This window comes from Platichthys flesus, chromosome 5 (genome assembly GCF_949316205.1).
Source record: "Platichthys flesus chromosome 5, fPlaFle2.1, whole genome shotgun sequence".
NCBI classification, from domain to species: domain Eukaryota; kingdom Metazoa; phylum Chordata; class Actinopteri; order Pleuronectiformes; family Pleuronectidae; genus Platichthys; species Platichthys flesus.
This window is the reverse complement of record NC_084949.1, coordinates 19,569,358-19,587,849: the sequence shown is the minus strand read 5'-3', so window position 1 is coordinate 19,587,849 and position 18,492 is coordinate 19,569,358. Positions and strand designations below refer to the sequence as shown.

Genomic DNA, 18,492 nt, shown 5'->3' with positions numbered 1-18,492 from the left:
GACGTGTCGTCACGCGGAGGAAGCGTGTCACTCCGTCGGCGGTGACGTGGCCGCTGGGAGAATCTCTTCCCGTTAGACGCGCCAGGCTCCGCCGCTCCGGGCTCCTCCATCCACCGGAGACACCTGAACTCAGATACACACGCGAATTCCCGAGCGCACACGTACACCAGCAGACAGCGCTTTGTGCGGAAGGGTGCGTCACACACAGCCAGCCGCTCACACTATCCGCTAATTGCCGCCAGAACATGGACACGTACGGTAACACCAACAAGAAGCAGAAGGTGAACAACGCCTCTGAGAGCTTGGTGAGTTCCGTGTTTTTTCACCGGGTTGTGTGATCGATAGTTCGGTCAAACTCACCGGTTCACCGCGGCTGTCCTACGCCGTGAGCCGGCTCTGAGCTAACGGACCGACCGGGCGCACGGCTAGCTACCTGTTAGCACTTAACGTTCAAGCGTTAGCGCAGAGGGAAGCTAGCGGTGCGATGCTAACAGTCCAGTGACTTCGTGTAAATAAATCTACTGCTCAATACAGCTATTATAACACCCCCCCCCCCCCCACACACACACACACACACACAGACACACCCCAGTCACATCTTAAAGGCTTTAACTGGTTTACTGTCTAATAATTACTATTGTAATCTTTTAATCAAGCAAACTATGTTTGTTTAAGCACCCTTCATTAAGATTAGTGAGGTTCAAAGTGCTTAACAAGTGACTGGTGAGCCAGAAATGGATAAAACATTAAATAAACCGACAACGAGATAGATTTTAAAGAGTAATACTAGTCGGTAACTCGTATAAAAACACACAATAATAATGATGGGCAGGTACAATTTATTCCAATCCTACTTGTCTTTTATGACAGTTTACATGGTAACACTTGTAACACATGTCTATTTATTATCTTATTATTGTCTTTGATTGCTATTTATTTTACCCCTTTTAATCTTTATCTTCACGTCTTTCACTGAAACTTGTATTGGTTGTTGTGTGTGTGATCGTGAACGGGGGAGGCTGCACGTGAATTCCTCCCTTGGGATCAAAAAAGTTGTCTGAATGTGAATCTGAATATCAAACAAAACACACATCATTTCAAGGCTTTTAACGCTGTAAAGGAGGGGCCTTACATGATTATTGAGAAATCGTGACGTCAACGAACAAACATGAGGCGGCTGTGGGGAGATAACACTCGCCTTTTAATATATAACAGAATACATAACAGAATCAATGAAGGTGGTGATAAAGATAACAGAGAATAGAGGTATATGCAGAAGATATTAGAGACCAGAAACAGTAGTGTAACTGTCGTATTTAAGTTCTGTCTGACCGGTTGTTATAATGGAAATAAATCGTTTTTTGTAGATCTGATGATTATATCAACGATACCTGAATCATTTGATACTACTACTACTATTAAAAATTAATAAAACCCATAACATAGACACAACAAAATCTTCTGCAGGGCTGGTGGGAGATCATGACGTGCCTTAAAAACAAGTAAAAGACTCTTGAAATTAACATGATCACTGACAGGCAGCCAATGTGAGGACTTAATTACAGGGTGATGTGGTCTCTTGTCCTCGTCCTGGTCATAAATCAGGCAACAGAGATCAGAAACAGCTGTTGCTTGTTTTACTAGATCTTTGGGTCAACCAGATAGTGGGGGCATTACAGTAGTCAGTAGTCATTCGTTTTTTTAGCTTGGATTGTGCTATATGCATCAGTGTCAGCGCAGCACACTGCAGTTTCTATTCCCTTTAGCCTGGTAACCCATCGCCTTAAACACTAATTCGTATTCAAGTGATGATTTGATGTACTCTGGGGCGGTGAGGCCTAGGGGGTAGAGTGGGCGTTCTCCAACAAGAAGGTTGCCGGTTCCATCCCCACTCTTCCCCATCTGCATGCCGAAGTGTCATTGGCAAGATACTGAACCCCTAAATGGCCCCTCATAAATTTTGAGTGTACTAAAAATGTAAGTCGCTTGGACAAAAGCGTCAGCTAAATGACATGTAATGTAATGTAATATATTCTTAAACAAATGCACAAACATGAAGCTGAAACAACAAATCATGTCCACCCAACTAGTCAATGTTTTGGATAATATCTATAAAGTATAAAACTCCACCAGTGTCAAATATAACGGTTAACGCCTGTCCTTGTCATATTGGACAAAGAACCAGAACATATAAAAGGTTCTGAATTACTGTTTACTGGACAAAATTAATTACTGGAGTACTCAGCTTTAGTTGTGGTAAATTATAATGGGCATGTTTCACTCTTCTCTGACATTCAGCAATTAGTTCAGAGACTATTAGTTTTTGCAACTATACATGTAAGCTTTCTTTTAATAAAGTATTCCTATGCAAATTTCCCAGAAACAATACGTCAAAGATGCTATTTCAAATTATAGTGTTTAAGTTTGCAAGGCTCAATCCATCCATGACAACCTCCAATCTTTTAATTTAGAGTTTTTAATATATGTCTGTAATTGTGTTTTGTGCCCGCTGAGTTGACAGTTAATCTTTTTTCTTTTCAGGGAATGCAACGTGCAACTAATGTCACCTATCAGGCTCATCACGTGAGCCGAAACAAGCGCGGGCAGGTTGTGGGAACACGAGGAGGGTTCAGAGGATGCACGGTTTGGTTGACTGGTAGGTTGATTTTAACAAGTGTCCTTAAAAATTACCCATTAGGTAATTTTGTAGTTCCACAATACTGTTTTTCTCTCCATATACAGGTTTGTCTGGTGCCGGGAAGACCACAGTGAGCATGGCTCTGGAGGAGTACCTGGTGTGTCACGGCATTCCCTGCTACAGCCTTGACGGGGACAACATTCGTCAAGGGCTGAACAAGAACCTGGGTTTCAGCCCAGAGGACCGGGAAGAGAACATTCGACGCATTGCTGAGGTGGCCCGGCTTTTTGCTGATGCTGGGCTGGTCTGCATCGCCAGCTTCATCTCTCCCTACAACAGGGTGAGTGAGGCGCCAATGAAAACATCAGCGATTAAGTGAGAGAACTAAATGATGATAGGGATTAATGTGGCCTGGCCTCACAGATACTGTATTAATATATCTCTCCTGGACATTACACAGTCTTTGTTAAACTATATTTAGTCTGACCCTCTGTGAATTGTTTTGTTTTAGACTGGGAGGCGATCAGCAGGCTTATGCTTTACTCCACTATAAATTCTACATCTATTTGTGGAACACTTTGTCGATCTTGGACTGTTATTGATGAGATTACTGATCATTTAATTTTCCATCATTGTTTTCATTTCTCTCTGAAAGCCAGTTCTGAGCTGTTATGCTGCAGAACGACCTGATTTAATGTACACAGCAGTGAATTTATCATCTCAAAGGAGAAGACACATTTTCTGTGAAACTAAACCTGATAAAGCTAAATTATTTAACATACAAAACAAATTCTCTTCCACTAACTTCTCTTAGGCTGAAATCCTCTGTGTATGACATTGAATTTTATGTTATTGTCTGTTCAGGATCGAGTCAATGCGAGGAAGATCCATGAGGCTGCAGGGCTGCCTTTCTTTGAGGCGTTTGTGGACGCTCCACTGGACGTGTGTGAGCAGAGGGACGTGAAGGGACTGTACAAGAGGGCTAGAGCGGGCGAAATAAGAGGTGGAGTATGGTCCGATAGTCTTTATGTGAAGTGCAGCAGTGGAGCCAACACTGGGGTTCATACTTGGGTCATCTGTCACATAGAACTTTGAGACTATAAGGAACAGCTCAAAATCCTATTTTGTTGTGAAATGTGTCACAAAGGCAGAAAAGAGGAAACTCAAACAATGATAGTGACAAAAAATTGTTGCATCACTCACTGTTAGAAGTGCTTCTTACCACACTGTGCTGTAACACATTGTCTTTTATTCAGCTGAATTTTATGTAATTTGCTTTGAGCAGAAATATTCCTTTTGGTCTTAGATAAATAACACACTGTTTGTTAATGAGAAGAAATTGAGGGTTGACCTACACTCTGAAGCTTCTCTTGCTTACTACCTCCCTTGATAAGAGGTTCTTAATCTTTGCATACATATATAAATGTCATGACAAACAGTTGACCCAATGTAAGGATTGGCTATGAAAGGGTCATGACCATATGAGACACTAGGTGGCGTTATGAGCTGTGTTCAGTTCATAAATGTAGGGTTTAAAAAAAATATTAATAATCAACATTAATGTCTTTCATCAAATAACAGTCCTATAATTGAATTGGCCATATCACTTTAGATCCCAAAGAATTTCAGATTTATTTTAACTAATCAATTACTTTTTATATTTAAAACTCCCACGTTAGTATTTCCAGACTCTAGAATGTGGTTAAAGTAGTATACATTTCAATAGAACAAATATGTGGTCTACAAGTGTTGTTGTCTAAGTGTTTTGATAAATAACATTTACTATATACAATAAATAAAGCTTATATAGGCTTTTAATGTCGTTTAAGAGTTGAACATTTTAGAAAGTGGAACTCACACTATGCATTGTTTCCTGTCTGCTTCATCAGGTTTCACTGGAATTGACTCGGAGTACGAGAAACCAGAGTCTCCAGAGCTGGTGCTGAAGACCGACTCCTGCAGCGTGAACGAGTGCATACAGCAGCTGATTGACCTGCTTCAGGAGAGGGTGAGGCCTCTCTCTGTCCTGCTTAGACAGGTTCAAAACATGTGTTCAGAATAAGCTGTTGTGGTTTTAATGTTGGCTATGACCCCTTTAGAGTTCATTTGACTTGATACACACACACACACACACACACACACACACACACACACACACTCACACACTGGGCTGAAATCCCTTCATTGGCCACAAAGGGGCAGCAAAGCCTCATAATTGTTTGGATGTTGATGTCACTGCGTTTACCATGTTATCAAATTATAAATATAATTCTTAATGAAAAAGGAAAAAACTCCCACCAACACTTACTTTGCAACGTGTTTTCTAATGACACAAGATAATTAACTTAACTTTTTTTGACTCTGCAGGACATAGTTCCTGTTGATGCATCCTATGAAGTGAAGGAGCTTTACATTCAGGAGAACAAACTGGACCTGGCTAAGGCTGATGCAGAGACTCTGCCTGCTGTGCAGATCACCAAGGTGCTTTTAAATTGTTAAATATTATTTTGTTTAATCTTTTAAGTAAAAATCAGTTAAAAGCAATTGTCATTTTTTATGTTTTTTCAAAATAAATGTAAAATGGATATACAGCATGTTAAGTTAAGCCTCCACATATGACCTACTGTATGTGACTGTATAATCCACAGCTGGACATGCAGTGGGTGCAGGTGCTGGCTGAAGGCTGGGCCACTCCTCTGAACGGTTTTATGAGGGAGAGAGAATTCTTACAGTGTCTCCATTTTGACTGTCTGCTGGATGGTAAGACGCCATTTATGTTTATTTATAGGAAAAAGAAAATCTTAACACTTATTTCAGAAGACACAGAGGGCTTTCTATTGGAACATGAATGCCGAGACTCTTGCAAATATTGTTAATCGCATTCTAGTAAAACTGTCGTTCTTTTGTCTACTAAATATAGCAGAAATTAAGCATCCTGTCCTTAGCTTACCTATCAGACAGAGGGTTCATTTTTATGTGTCTCCAATTTGCCATTTCCTGGAATGTTTCAATTTGTCAGCTGTAGCTCGGTAGAGCGGGCCATTCACTAAGCAGAGGGTTGTTGGTCCAAATCCCCGGCTCCTCCTGTCCACATGCTGACAAGAGACTGAGCCCATATTGCCCCTGATGTGTGTGAATTAGTAAATGTGGCTTTTAAGGATCAATAAGAGGTGAAAAGTGCTAAATAACTAATAATACTCCATCTCAGTTTAGAACTCAGTTCAGGTGGCCGTATGACCCATTCATATAATAAGGAATAGTGATGTTTATGCTCTATTGTTCTTTTTGCCTCAAAACCACTCTTTATGGCATATTTTGTATTGTTTGTGTTCTTCCACACGACACGCGGACGCACGCAGGAAGTTTGCATGACAGCAACACAAACCAATATAGAGGAGAGTAAATGTGTCACAGAGCGGGTTAATTCCGAACAGGTACTCCGACTGGCAAACAAAGACAAGGAGATCTCTCTGTCGTGTGGATGTGGTTTGGTTATGAAGAGTTTGACATAGACCAGAAAACCATACTTTTTCAAACTATACTTCAGACCAGTTGCCACAACAGACTTGAACAACACCAACATCTTTTACCACCCATACAAGAATCGGGTCAAACAGTACAGAGTAGAATCTGCAGACGAGTAACACAAAAGCACAATTGAGTGCACAAAACAAACCCCAGACCTTAGGTAAGAGGCTTCTGCCAGAAGAAAATTGCAAAGATGGAGGAAGGTAACAGCTGAATAAAAACATTTTCCGTAGAGAAAAAGTATAAATATTGATAGGTATCATAGATCTATCAGGATGGAAGGTTTTAGTCATAAAGCACAGCCCTAATCTGGATTGGAGTTGAATGGTTATGTTGTGTGTCGTGTTGATGAAGGAGTGGTTGTGTTGGCACCGAGGCATCAACAATGCCTCCTCTTTTTTTGGCACTTTCTAGTAAACAAATTCATCAGTTATAGAGTCTCCTGTTGTAATGAAAAAAATTCCTAGAGAAAGTTGATTGACTTTATTACCCACAAGACCACACAGATCTCACTTTTGTGCTGTGTTGCAAAATATCTAGTTACAAACGCATGGTAAAATGAAAAATATATAAAAATAAATGGGAAGGACAGGAAAACAACCTCTGTCCTCAATGAAGGATAAAAAAAAACAAACATTAAATTCTAACAACTTGGCAGGAAATCATATTTGATTTAGGTTTGTTTCCCCAGAAATATTAATATCACATAAACTGAACTTGCTGCACTGAGGCAGAAATATATAGTGTTTCTGTTTGTCCTGGATGAGAAGGACGCAGAGGAAGAGGCCTCTGTATTGATTGACACCAGACGCCACCATTTGTCCATTTTCACTTCCTTCCAGGGATCCGACAGTGAAAGAATGATCTCATGGTGAAAGGATTGATTGCCTACACTTTAACACTAAACCTGGTTGGGAAGCAGAAAACGGCATGTTTGACTAATCAAATAGTCTGCAAAAATAAACACAACCAAAGTCAAGCTTATGTCTCCTTCACTCGGACATTTGGCATTCGTGTCTGTGTGTATGTGTGCGTCTGTGTGTCTGTGTGTGTTATTAAAACCAGCTGTAAACTCATCGTGACAGAGGGGACCAGGAGAGGGTCCAGGGTGGAGCAGGGGGTAGCAAGAGCAGTCATAGTACTCCCCTGTCTTCACATTACTCAGTCCGATGTGAGGTGAAGAGCGTGTCGCTCTCAAAATTTTCATCAACCTGTATGACAAAATGAACCGGCCACCAGAGCACTCACCATACAGAGAAGTCAGAAAATGAGAGAGGGTCAAGCTGTAGCTCAGCTGAAGAGAGGATTTTTCTCCTCAAGCTTCTTAAATTGCAGCCTTGACGACTCACTGTAGCCTGTGGTTTAGCTGTATATTCCACATTTAGCCTTAAGGGCAGCAGCATAGGGACTTTACTAGAATGTCTGAGCAGTTTGGTTGCATCTACTTAACCTTTGAGCGTTTTCTGTTGCTCTTGAATGTCTTTTCACAGAATCTCAGAGCTTTGCAACAGGGTCCCTCTACCTGGTGGTTCTTGATTCATTATCTGATATTAGATATGTCTCATGGAGTTTTCTTTTAAGCACTTGTAAAGTTGTGTTTCTTATTAAACACACATTGTTTACACCCTTTAGGTCTAAAAGAAGGCTTTTTCATGTTGTGCATTGTTACATCCCTCACAGATTTGATGTTGTCACTCCTTTCCGTTTCTGTGTTTGCTGGTTTAGATAAATTAGATCAGATAATTAAGAATATTTAGATAACTAAGCTCACCACATAATGAGCATCACACTTTCATGTTTTATAGTGAATTGACAGAAAATGTGATAGCAGTTTATTGTTGAAATACTTTTCAATTAACAAACTTCTTAAATGTAAGAGTATGCTGCTTGTCTTTTCCAAGAAACTGAATATCTTATAGTTTTGGACTGGTAGTGTTCTTTCCTGCATAAATGTGCCTTTTGTCCTCATAAAATGTTTTCTTCCTTGTCCCAGGTGGCGTCATCAACCTGTCCGTGCCTGTGGTGCTGCCAGTGGCTACCACAGATAAAGAGCGTCTGGATGGGGTGACGGCCGTGGCCCTGGTCTATGGAGGCAGGCGAGTTGCCATCCTTCGCAACCCCGAGTTTTATGAACACCGCAAAGAAGAGCGCTGTGCTCGACAGTGGGGCACCACTTGCAAGGACCACCCCTACATTAAGGTAAATTGACGTCACATATTCAGGGTTAGTTTTGCTCTATGAAAGCTGAATTTAGAGCCGCGGTAAATATGTTGGAAATGATATAGAAAAATCCCTAAAAGAAAGCACTGAACAGCATCTGCAGAGGTCCAGACGGCGTGTCTCAGCGCTCTGTTTGATAAACACTGTGCATGTGAAAGAAACCTGCTTCCCTGGATTGTGCATTGATGGAACACAGATCCAAACTGTCTTTTTCACAGTGCTTATGGAAAGACTGACTAGGTTGAGGAGTGGAGCCTTTCTCACAGGCTGTCAGGACGCCCAGTGTAATCACTTGATCTTTTTGGTCCACCCTCATTTTGCAGGTGTTATATTTGGATGCTGCGTCTCTCTCTCAGCCCCCACCTAATGCGTTTGTGATTGTGCTGCTCAGCTGAACAGGCTGAGGAACCTCTGCCAGCCTCTACCTTTCCACTCTCACACCCCTTCTTTAAATATACACAGGAAGTGTTTCCATCTGTCTCCTATCGAATGCTGTGGCACTCAGGTAGACTCTGACAAGATGACGTTGTGGAACGGTCATGCAGACCCTTTAGAAAGTCGCATTGGCTTGTAGCTGGAAAAGAACAGAACAGTCTGGTGCTCGTGACAGAGATGGTTGTCAGATTAAGAACTCCATCTGCGCAAACTGAAAAAGTTCTGGGGAATTCTAATCCCCATTCTTTTCAGGATTGGTGCAGTCTGTCAGCCACCTGGTTATTTGCAAAGATACTGTAAGCCAAAACTAACAGTAAACTCCGGGGCATCTGGTGATTTCACACCCTGAGGTCAGACTTACTGAAAACATTAGTGGCTAATTTTAAAGCCCCTAAAAAATGCTGGATTGACAGCTGTCTCAATATTCCAGGACAGTTTGACGTCATTTTTAATATTTAGCTAAAAAATCTCTAATTTGTCTTGGTAATGTGTTTTTTAAGATAAGTTATAAGAAGTTGCCAGTTTCGTAAGCTGGTACCGTGACTCCAGTGTCAACACCTAATGCCTGAGCATTGGTTTTTAACACATGCCGAGTACTCCACTCTAACCTGTCGCATCCGGATATGTGTGTTCAGCTCTCTGTGATTAAGGTGTCACTCATTAACAAGAGTGTGTGTATGTATACCTAAGTGTATGTTTAACTCTCCAAGCCGGAGCCAGTCTGTCAACACACCTCCGAGCTGCTAGCAACAACTTTTTCTTTCGTTTTCCCCCATCCCGTCTTTTTCCTGTCAGAAACGACCTGCTCCATATAGCATGTAGTTAATCCACGTTTTCCTGTTTGCCTGTCTGTCAGTCAGACAGGGAGCCCCTGTCTGCGGAGACTGTGGTGTAGTGGCTGTTTATTTGGCTTTGGCCCTTTCACATGTAAAGCTACAGGGCACTTTAAACAGTTAAACAGAGCACATGTGTACTTGTAAGGCCTCTGCTCTCTTGGATTTATCTACGCAGACATTATATTTTCCATTCATTTCTGTTGGGGGGAAAAAATAAATTGCAACTCATCAATGCTGTTGATTTCTCCTAAAGAAAAAGGCTGTTGAGCATTTCACACGACTACCGTCTCCGGCCAGCAGCCGACAGTTTGGATTCATTGAAGCTTGGAAAACAAATTACAACATAATCCTGCAAACTTGTCACAGTGGAGCCAAGTCGTCATTGACCACATCACTGCCGAATGCCTTTTGATGATTTGATCAGTTTGCCAGATCAAACTGAAAACAATATGTTTGTGAAATAAGGATATCAAAGAGTTTTTTTTTATATTCTTTTCAAAAACATGATTAATTATATGTCAATGATAGGAGTGATATAAATGGATTTTTCCAAATCTGCTATTTCCAGTGCCTACACACTTCAGGTTTCATTTATGGCCGTTGTTTTCGGTTCTCACCGTCTCCGTCCCACAGCAGTGCTTATTTTATTGCTGGGCCTGTGGAGAATTGTCACTTTGTATAACATTAACATCCCACAGGCCTGTGTGCTCTGTAACTCTAGCTACAGTCCTATAAATGCCACAGGAGGAAGGCAAGAGATGCAGCCTGAAACAATAGCTGCCTTTTCCTGGGTCCTGAGCACTTTGGTGACATTGTTGGATTAAATCTTGTGAGGAGGGAAAAACATTCTCTTCCGTTCGGTCATGAGCTCATCACCAGGTTTTATTTTGGAACACAATCAGACTTTGTCTCTGCTCTGTTATTGAAATCAAGGTAGTTGATGTGGTCAAATGCAGAAGAGGGTGCAGTTCTTTTGGCTGTTTAATCTTCACATCAGGACTTTGATTTATGCTGTCCCCTGTTGCAACTGGGTCATAACTCAGGACTTTTATTAGAATTCATGCTGGTCTGCTTCCAGCACAGTGAAGTTTTAATGGACCACAGTGTCTTAAGTCTGGATTATGTTTGAGTTGCGTTCACTGCCATGATATCTGTGGCTCCTGTTTCAGATGGTGATGGAGAGCGGGGACTGGCTGGTCGGCGGAGACCTGCAGGTTCTGGACAAGATCTCCTGGAACGACGGACTCGACAAATACCGGCTGACACCCACTGAGCTCAAACAGAGGTTTAAAGAAATGAATGCAGGTACAAGCCAAGATGTATTGGTCGTGGTTGATTGTTGTCAGAACTGTACAAAAACAGTGTTGAGATGTTCAACTAAGGATATTTAGAGTATTTTAACAGTTGGATTATTTATAAACTGAATCTCTTTTTCTTTAAAAAGAGAAAGGAACTGTGGGTAGTCCACTCTTTTGTGTGAGAGTCAGGGTGGTGAGGTCACAGTCGAGGAGAGGTCTGGTGTGATTCAGATCTTCACCAATAAGAACACATGCCGTGTGTGGTTTCAGTGGCTGGGCACTTGTGGCCCTCTGTTTTTCTTGTACAGATACAGATGTTTCGTCTGAACATAACCAACCCCTTCTTCTACTTTCTCTTTTTTTAGATGCTGTTTTTGCCTTCCAGCTCCGCAACCCGGTCCACAATGGCCACGCTCTTCTGATGCAGGACACACACAAGCGTCTCATCGAGCGAGGCTACCGCCGACCCGTGCTGCTGCTCCATCCACTGGGAGGGTGGACTAAGGACGACGATGTGCCGTTGCCTTGGCGAATGAAGCAGCATGCTGCCGTGCTGGAGGAGGGCGTCCTGAATCCAGAATCCACCATCGTTGCCATCTTTCCTTCACCCATGATGTATGCCGGGCCAACTGAGGTAAGACCTTCAGCAATAATGTATTTTCAGTTGCACGTTTGTGGTTTCTTAAAAGAAAGTTACACTTTCCTCAAACTTGACAGGGAACAAGAGAATGACTGCAGCACCATGTAATAACTAAAGACTTGAAGAAGAGACATGTCACATACTTGTCTGCACAGTTTTGACTGTGATAAATGGCAGGAAAGGGGATTTAAAATTTCCTCGGGGAGCTCTGTTAGTGTTTCCATGCCATACACAAACCTCCCTGTGTGGCTGAGCGTAGCTGTGTATCTGTGTATCTTTTAATCATTCACTTATGTTAATGGGAAAACTATGGAGAAAATGAGTGAGAGCAGATTGGAGGCTGGTGGATGTCAGGCAGTGAATTTATTTATGTTGTAATTCTGAACAGGTACACGAGAGAGTCTGACTGAGTCTAATGTCATAGTTCTGACCTTGTCAACTCTTCAAAACAACATGAACCCAGGCTCTACCTGTTACTCCAACAGGAAAAAACATGCCTTCTACTTCCACTTTACTTTCATTATTAATCAGATTGTTCTATGGTCTACATCTTCCACCCTAAACTGAAATCACATTTTGTAATCTAAACCTAATCTTAAACCTACATCCTGAAATATACAAACTACAGGGCAGAACATTATCCTAATGGCAGCAGTGTTAGTTATTATCAAGACATAATGTGTTTTTGCAATTATTCATAATGAGAAACAGAACCGGAACCTCTGTGTTTATGGTGAATGCTAATTCCTATTGGGAATAATTGTTTGAGACTGGCTGGCTGAACTTGTGGAGGTATAGTTCTGTCAAAAACATGTTTTGGTTTATTATTTAAGTAATATATTGTAGCATCTCCAGACAGGTAGCCACGGCAAAGAAGGTCTCAGTTACTTTTATAGTTACAACCTTTACTACAAAAATATAACGTTAAATAAACTACAGCACAAAGAGCATGATGATCATCAAATAGAAAACATCTTGCTTGGAGACTTGCATGTCAGACTATCAGGGGCATGATTCCACATGGCTCTATATAAGGACCTAGTCTGTAAACTATAAATAAGATAAGAGGGGAGGCTGAGCCCAAGCAAAACCAAACATACATAATGTATATAGTTTATGCTTTTGAGGGATGTAGGATCAGGAGCCCATCCCAGCTGACATTGGCCAAGAGGTAAGGTACATCCTGGACAAGTCGCCAACGTGTCACAGGGCCGACATACAGAAAGGCATATGTCTTCCAATCAAGTCTTCCTTCAGTCTCCTTGTCTCCTCGTCCACAGGTTCAGTGGCACTGCAGATCTCGAATGGTAGCCGGTGCCAATTTCTACATCGTTGGCCGTGACCCTGCAGGGATGCCCCACCCTGCCACGGGGAAGGACCTGTATGAACCCTCTCACGGGGCCAAGGTCCTCACCATGGCTCCCGGCCTCATCACCCTGGAGATCGTCCCCTTCAAGGTTGCTGCTTACAACAAGGTCAAGAGAGCGATGGATTTTTATGACCCTCAGAAGTAAGTACTGGTTCATGTTAACATTTTCAGCCGTCAGTTCTCATCTTGTTTCCCACAATCAGGGTAGTGGAAAACAGAAATAGTTTGTCTAATGCAGCAGACTTCGCTCACTCTAAATTGAACATCTTATTTCTAGATTTAATCCAGACTAATACCTCACATGTATGCCAATTAAAACCAGCAGCCTAAACAGAAATTACACTCTTTTATTAGGCCTGTCTTGCCTTTTTTCCCCTATAATTTCCTTTCTTCTTGCTCTGTTGTCCACAGCAAAACATCAGGCCAAGAATAACACGCTGTTTTTCTTTCTTACACAGTTAAAAGGTTTTTCGGATTAGATTTAGCTTTGATGTTGCTCAAAAAATTACAGAGATCTGCTATTAATTAAAGTTTGTATACGTACACAGCAACACAGCACATGATGACTAACAAAAATCATGCAATCTCGTTCCCTCTCCGCCATCAGGTTGTGTAATTGTAGCTGTGTAGGAATGTTCAAAGTAAATATGACCAAACTAATCACCAGACCTGCTCAGTTTTCCATGATGCATGTTTATAATGTTAAATCCAAACTGAATTGTTGATCATTCATTGTTGACATGAAGTGCTTCTGTGGAAAGAGTTAACAGTGCTTTTAAAAAGGGTTGTTGTTTTAGCATAGCAGGAGATTTGGCAGGTCACATCAACAGAAAACTGTCCTGGACATTTGGGTGAGGGTTACCCTCTGGATAGAGCATGCAGGAGGCCGGACATGGTGTTTTTAGATTCCACTGTGGAAAGCACACAGTGATACCAACGGCAGTCCTTATCACCACAAGCTCTTGAACCTTGTTGTCTTTCCAAGTTGTCATCTTTGCCGTCAACTTCTATGTCCATGGATCCTCTTTTTTTTTTTATCCACTGATATTTGCATTCTTCCAGTTTCAATGACTGCTGCGTGTTAAATTACTTCATCACACCCACTCGCTCATTCTAACATTTTATGGACACTTTACTCAGGAACTGGCAGGAAAAGCTCAAGAAAATGTCTGGCGCTAATGACTCGGACATCTGCATTCTCATACACCGCACCTTTCAGAAAAATGTTGGTATATCACACCATGTCTGAAGGCAGCTTTAGACTCATGATTCAACTAATTATAAAATCAGGGGTCAAAGGTCAAAGTCACTGTGACCTCTGTCACATGTTTTTGGACACGACTACAGGATACTTTTCCTAATTATGAAAAGAAATCACGAAAATGTTTCATAGGCCAAAAGCTGAAGTGATGTCATGCCTAAGGTCAGAGGTCAACTTCACTGTGATGAAATAATGTTGCAACACATTTAACACCTAAATCCCTTCAATCTTCACCGCATGTATTCTCTTCAATCTGGACCGATGTGGAACCTGCCACTTGATTGCTTTGGCAGAGACGAACACCCATGAGGAGCGGATTCCAGTTTTGTGCTGAATATCATTGACCCTGGGCTTTGGTATAATTCTAAGGCTCAATCTAATGCAAATGCAGGAGAGTTGCTGGATTTCCACGGTCTGTTGTCGTCACTCAGTTAGATTTATGGGATTCCATTCTCATGCACGTTGACAGCACTTTGCTGAATTTCAAGAGGACTATCCATGCTACGCCTAATCACCAGCAATACCTCTCAAGTCTTTCCCTAAAGTGTAATGGCTGAGGTCACAGCAAGCTGTTTCTAATTTGACACTGTATAAAAATGTTCTTGGAAGAAGTTGCCTGCGGCCCTTTTACGTCAAGCCATGTAAAATGTGAGGTCTTCTTCACAGATTCAAACTGTTTCAAAGCCACAAGACGTGCTCTGTGTCGTGTGATAACAATTACAAACTGTACTTCACAGCCATGGACTTTGATTCTGCCTACATGTGAGCTCCGCGGAGTGCGAGTGTCTGTTAACAAGATGTCTCAGAAGTGTCTTGATTATTGCTGACAGTAATTTATAGACAAAGCAAGTGAAGATGTGATTATCTTGAGCCAGCGCTCTGCCCAGGTCTGATTAGAGATGAAGACGGACGTTGGCTGCTCACTTCAAACAAAGCCGTTCGTATCTTTGTCTGCACCAGGTGTGGTGGGAACTTATCTTCCTCTCAGACATCAGAACGTCTGAAATATGGGAGAAAATGTCTGGACTGATGAAAGAAGGTTTTCCTTCATGCATACACACACTTGGTTTAGTGGTTTGACAGCAGTGTGTGACAGCCTCAAGTAATAATTCATCATTTATTACTCGTCTGAACGGAAGCAATCCGTGTTTGAGTTAATAGAGAGGTTTCACTAAAGCTTCTGTTAAAGGTCGAATAGAGAGAGCCACCTCACTGTACCGGGTCAATTGTTTCAATCCACTCAATGTTTTACAAAAGGAGCAGTCGTAAAAGCAGAGGACACCAGAGGTTGTCTTGAATTCATTATTTGACTTTCGGAAACTGATTGTTGTTTGTAGCTCTGTCCATGAAGAAAAGTTAAACAATGTCTCTTTGAATATTGAAAATAAATGTTATGTCCTGCCTCTGCCTGATGCATCCCCCCACCCCTCCCTCACCTCTATCTGTTAGGTGAGGGAGGTATCTGTTGTGAAAAGATCTGAGCAGAGAATCTCCTGCTGCGTTGTGTATTTGTGAAATGAAAAGTCCGAACCCAATTCTGTGGAGATGGAGATTCTTAGGTCTGAAAATGGCTTTAATGAAGATATGCAACAAAGTACAGTAAACACATAAAAATTAATGCGCCCACACAATGAATTTGAAGAATGCTTTAATGTTTGTGTGTGTGGGGGGGGGTCAGCTGCACCGATCTTCATCGCTGTTGAGAGCCAAGCTGGCTCACTGCATCGTCACAGCATCTCTCTCGCCACAGAATGATGTGGGAGCAGAGCAGCTGCCAGAAATGGTCAGAATATGAAATATAGAGCTTAGTCAGATAAATGTTCCCATTCCCGTATTCACGTCTGTTTTCACTGTGCGGGATGTGAGATGCTTTAAGAGCTTCGCTTCTTGGTTTGCAGAAATACTAACCGGTCATCCGCTACGCCTCGATTCACTCGATTCCAGAGCAGCAGGCAGTTATTGTTGGCTCCCGTGCACTGCTCTGTCGATAAGCATCTTATTTTTGTATTAATTGAAATGTGTCTGCTACCAAAAACTAATATTCTCTCTTGTTTTTTTCTTCTTCTGCTTCTTCCAACTGCAGCCACCAAGACTATGATTTCATCTCAGGTACGCGTATGCGGAAGATGGCGCGCGAGGGAGAGAATCCCCCAGACGGCTTCATGGCGCCAAAGGCCTGGGCCGTGTTGAAAGAGTACTACAAGTCACTGGAGAAGGCCGAGTAAAGGTCGAGTGTGTGAGGAAGCCACACGGGAACACAGTGATTTCTACTGATGTTTACAACGACGTGTGGACCACTCAGCTTCTATCAAACACCACGCTCCGGCTCCTGTCTGTGACCTTTGTCTGTCAGTTGTTTTTAGTCTTATCCCGTTTTGTGTTTTTAACTGTACTGTACTTCATTTAACCGAACAGAACAAAAGGAGACGTCTTCATAGTAGATGTTTGTGTTTCTCACTAACTTTATGACTGTATATTCTGTTGACTGGTTGCAAAAAATGTTGTTTTAAAGAAGATTTTTACAGATGGAGACTTGTATTGGCCCGCATGGAAAGCGCTGTTGATCAGTGCCGAATGAATGTTGCGTATTCGGGATTCAAACTGTTACTGCACTTGCAGTAACTAGAGTTTGCGTTACTCACGTCTGAACCACAAATTGCTTCGTCCTGTGTGTTTGTGAGTGGAAGAGGCAAATCGCTCCTAATGTGGCGTACACAAGTATTTGATGTAAGAGTTGAGTGCCTTGGTCTTCATGGAGTGGATTCACATGTTGTCTTGTTTGAATGAGGACACACACATAACACACATCCACCTGCTTTTTGTCCCACCTGTTGCTAGACTGAACATGTCCACCCGATCAAGAGATGGTCTGCAGCACAGATCAGCATTAAAGATGATTTTATTGAGATATGAAACCCTAACCTTCCCAAACTTCTTAGAATTTGTCTAACTTTTCTTCTTTTTTTCGTATTTATTCTCTTTGAATTTAAAATTCTTCTCTTTTTAACTGTGTTGTGCATGTAGTCTCGGAGCTTTGAGCTTCTCCCTCAACAGTATTCATGTTTTGTTATGTTTTCATCATGTTTATTTTTTTCCCCTCATGAGTTACTAATATTTTCCATGTGGTAATTCATTTTTAACAGTCCGCCAGTATAATCAGAGGGTTGATGGTTACCATCGAGGGATCAGATATGTAATCTTCCTTTTCCAATAAACCCTTTTTTTTTAAGCAGAAACGAACAAATTGTTTTCTTTTGCTTTTCTCTCATCTTTTATTGTGTTTATCTTTTCTTTGTTGTTTGCTTTAGACCAAAGACTTTTCAAACATCTAACACACACTCAAAGAATCCCACTTCATTTCAAAGCATTGAATTTCATGCATTCTAGAAACTAGAGCTACGTTGATGGAGCTGTCGTGGACTTTCGGCGGCCTGTGATCTCACGGTGACACGGTTCATATTCTGACAACTCAATAGCTCTGAATCTCTTCACGTCTTTGTGACCCTTCTTCTCCCCCCCCCCCCCCCCCAGTTGGTCAATCAGCTGTATATTGAATGCGACAGACCCTCTAGTGACCCCAATCAGATGCAGACACACTCGCACACTGTATACAAAGAGCCGCAGCTGGGCCCCAGATGCAGCGAGAGTGGAAGGTGGACGGGTTAAAACCAGGCTCAGTCAGAAACACCCTGGGTACCTTATCTAATCCAGCTCCAAGATATAATGAACAGACCTGCCAGCAGCAAATATTTTTTTTTCAATCTTTTTGCCAGATCTTGTTCAATCTCAAACGGTAATCGAGCTGGGATCTCAGCGCGGCTTCAAAAGAAGAGCTGTGGGTTTTTTTCGGCACACAGAAAAAAGGATCAAATGATTTTTTTGAAAGGTTACCATATGATTCCCGATGTTATCTGACTTGTAGCACGCTCAGTGTGTTGGTTCTAGATCCTTTCTGTCCGCTTGTCGGGGCCCATTCATCAGATGTTGCAGTGTAACCTTTCTGTCCTCTGAGGCGGTGGCACACTTCTGGAGAATAACGCAGAAGGTGTCGGAGGAGTCCGGTCTTGTCCTGACTTCTGTTTACATGACTCACCTGCGCCGCCTCGTTTTCTCCTCGCGTGGCTCATAACATCATCGAAGGTGGTGAAACCGAATGATGCTTTAGCTGCGAGTGTGAAGCTGTTTTCAGACACGACCTCTGGAGGAGATTCCTTTTTTTTTTACAGCACATCTGCACCGGCGTCGGTCCTCATCACCAGAACATCTC

At 42.0% G+C, this 18,492-nt stretch overlaps 1 protein-coding gene across 1 annotated transcript; it reads left to right on the top strand.

The window, feature by feature from the left end:
- The first annotated feature begins 68 nt into the window (after positions 1–68).
- papss1 (3'-phosphoadenosine 5'-phosphosulfate synthase 1) lies at positions 69–17,461 on the top strand. The gene is made up of 12 exons (XM_062387700.1): positions 69–305; positions 2,542–2,656; positions 2,743–2,978; positions 3,503–3,641; positions 4,528–4,646; positions 5,006–5,119; positions 5,287–5,398; positions 8,160–8,365; positions 10,827–10,962; positions 11,321–11,589; positions 12,876–13,105; positions 16,309–17,461. The coding sequence occupies exons 1-12, from the start codon at positions 246–248 to the stop codon at positions 16,448–16,450; spliced, it is 1,878 nt and encodes a 625-aa protein (XP_062243684.1). The 5' UTR covers positions 69–245; the 3' UTR covers positions 16,451–17,461.
- Positions 17,462–18,492: the final 1,031 nt, after the last annotated feature.

What these genes read in the sequence shown, in the direction of transcription:
- papss1 (XM_062387700.1), top strand. Translation starts at nt 246, where the DNA reads ATGGACACGTACGGTAACACCAACAAGAAGCAGAAGGTGAACAACGCC. An exon ending in TAGAGCGGGCGAAATAAGAG is followed by an intron (nt 3,642 to 4,527) that starts GTGGAGTATGGT and finishes CTGCTTCATCAG; the next exon opens with GTTTCACTGGAATTGACTCG. An exon ending in GATTTTTATGACCCTCAGAA is followed by an intron (nt 13,106 to 16,308) that starts GTAAGTACTGGT and finishes TTCCAACTGCAG; the next exon opens with CCACCAAGACTATGATTTCA.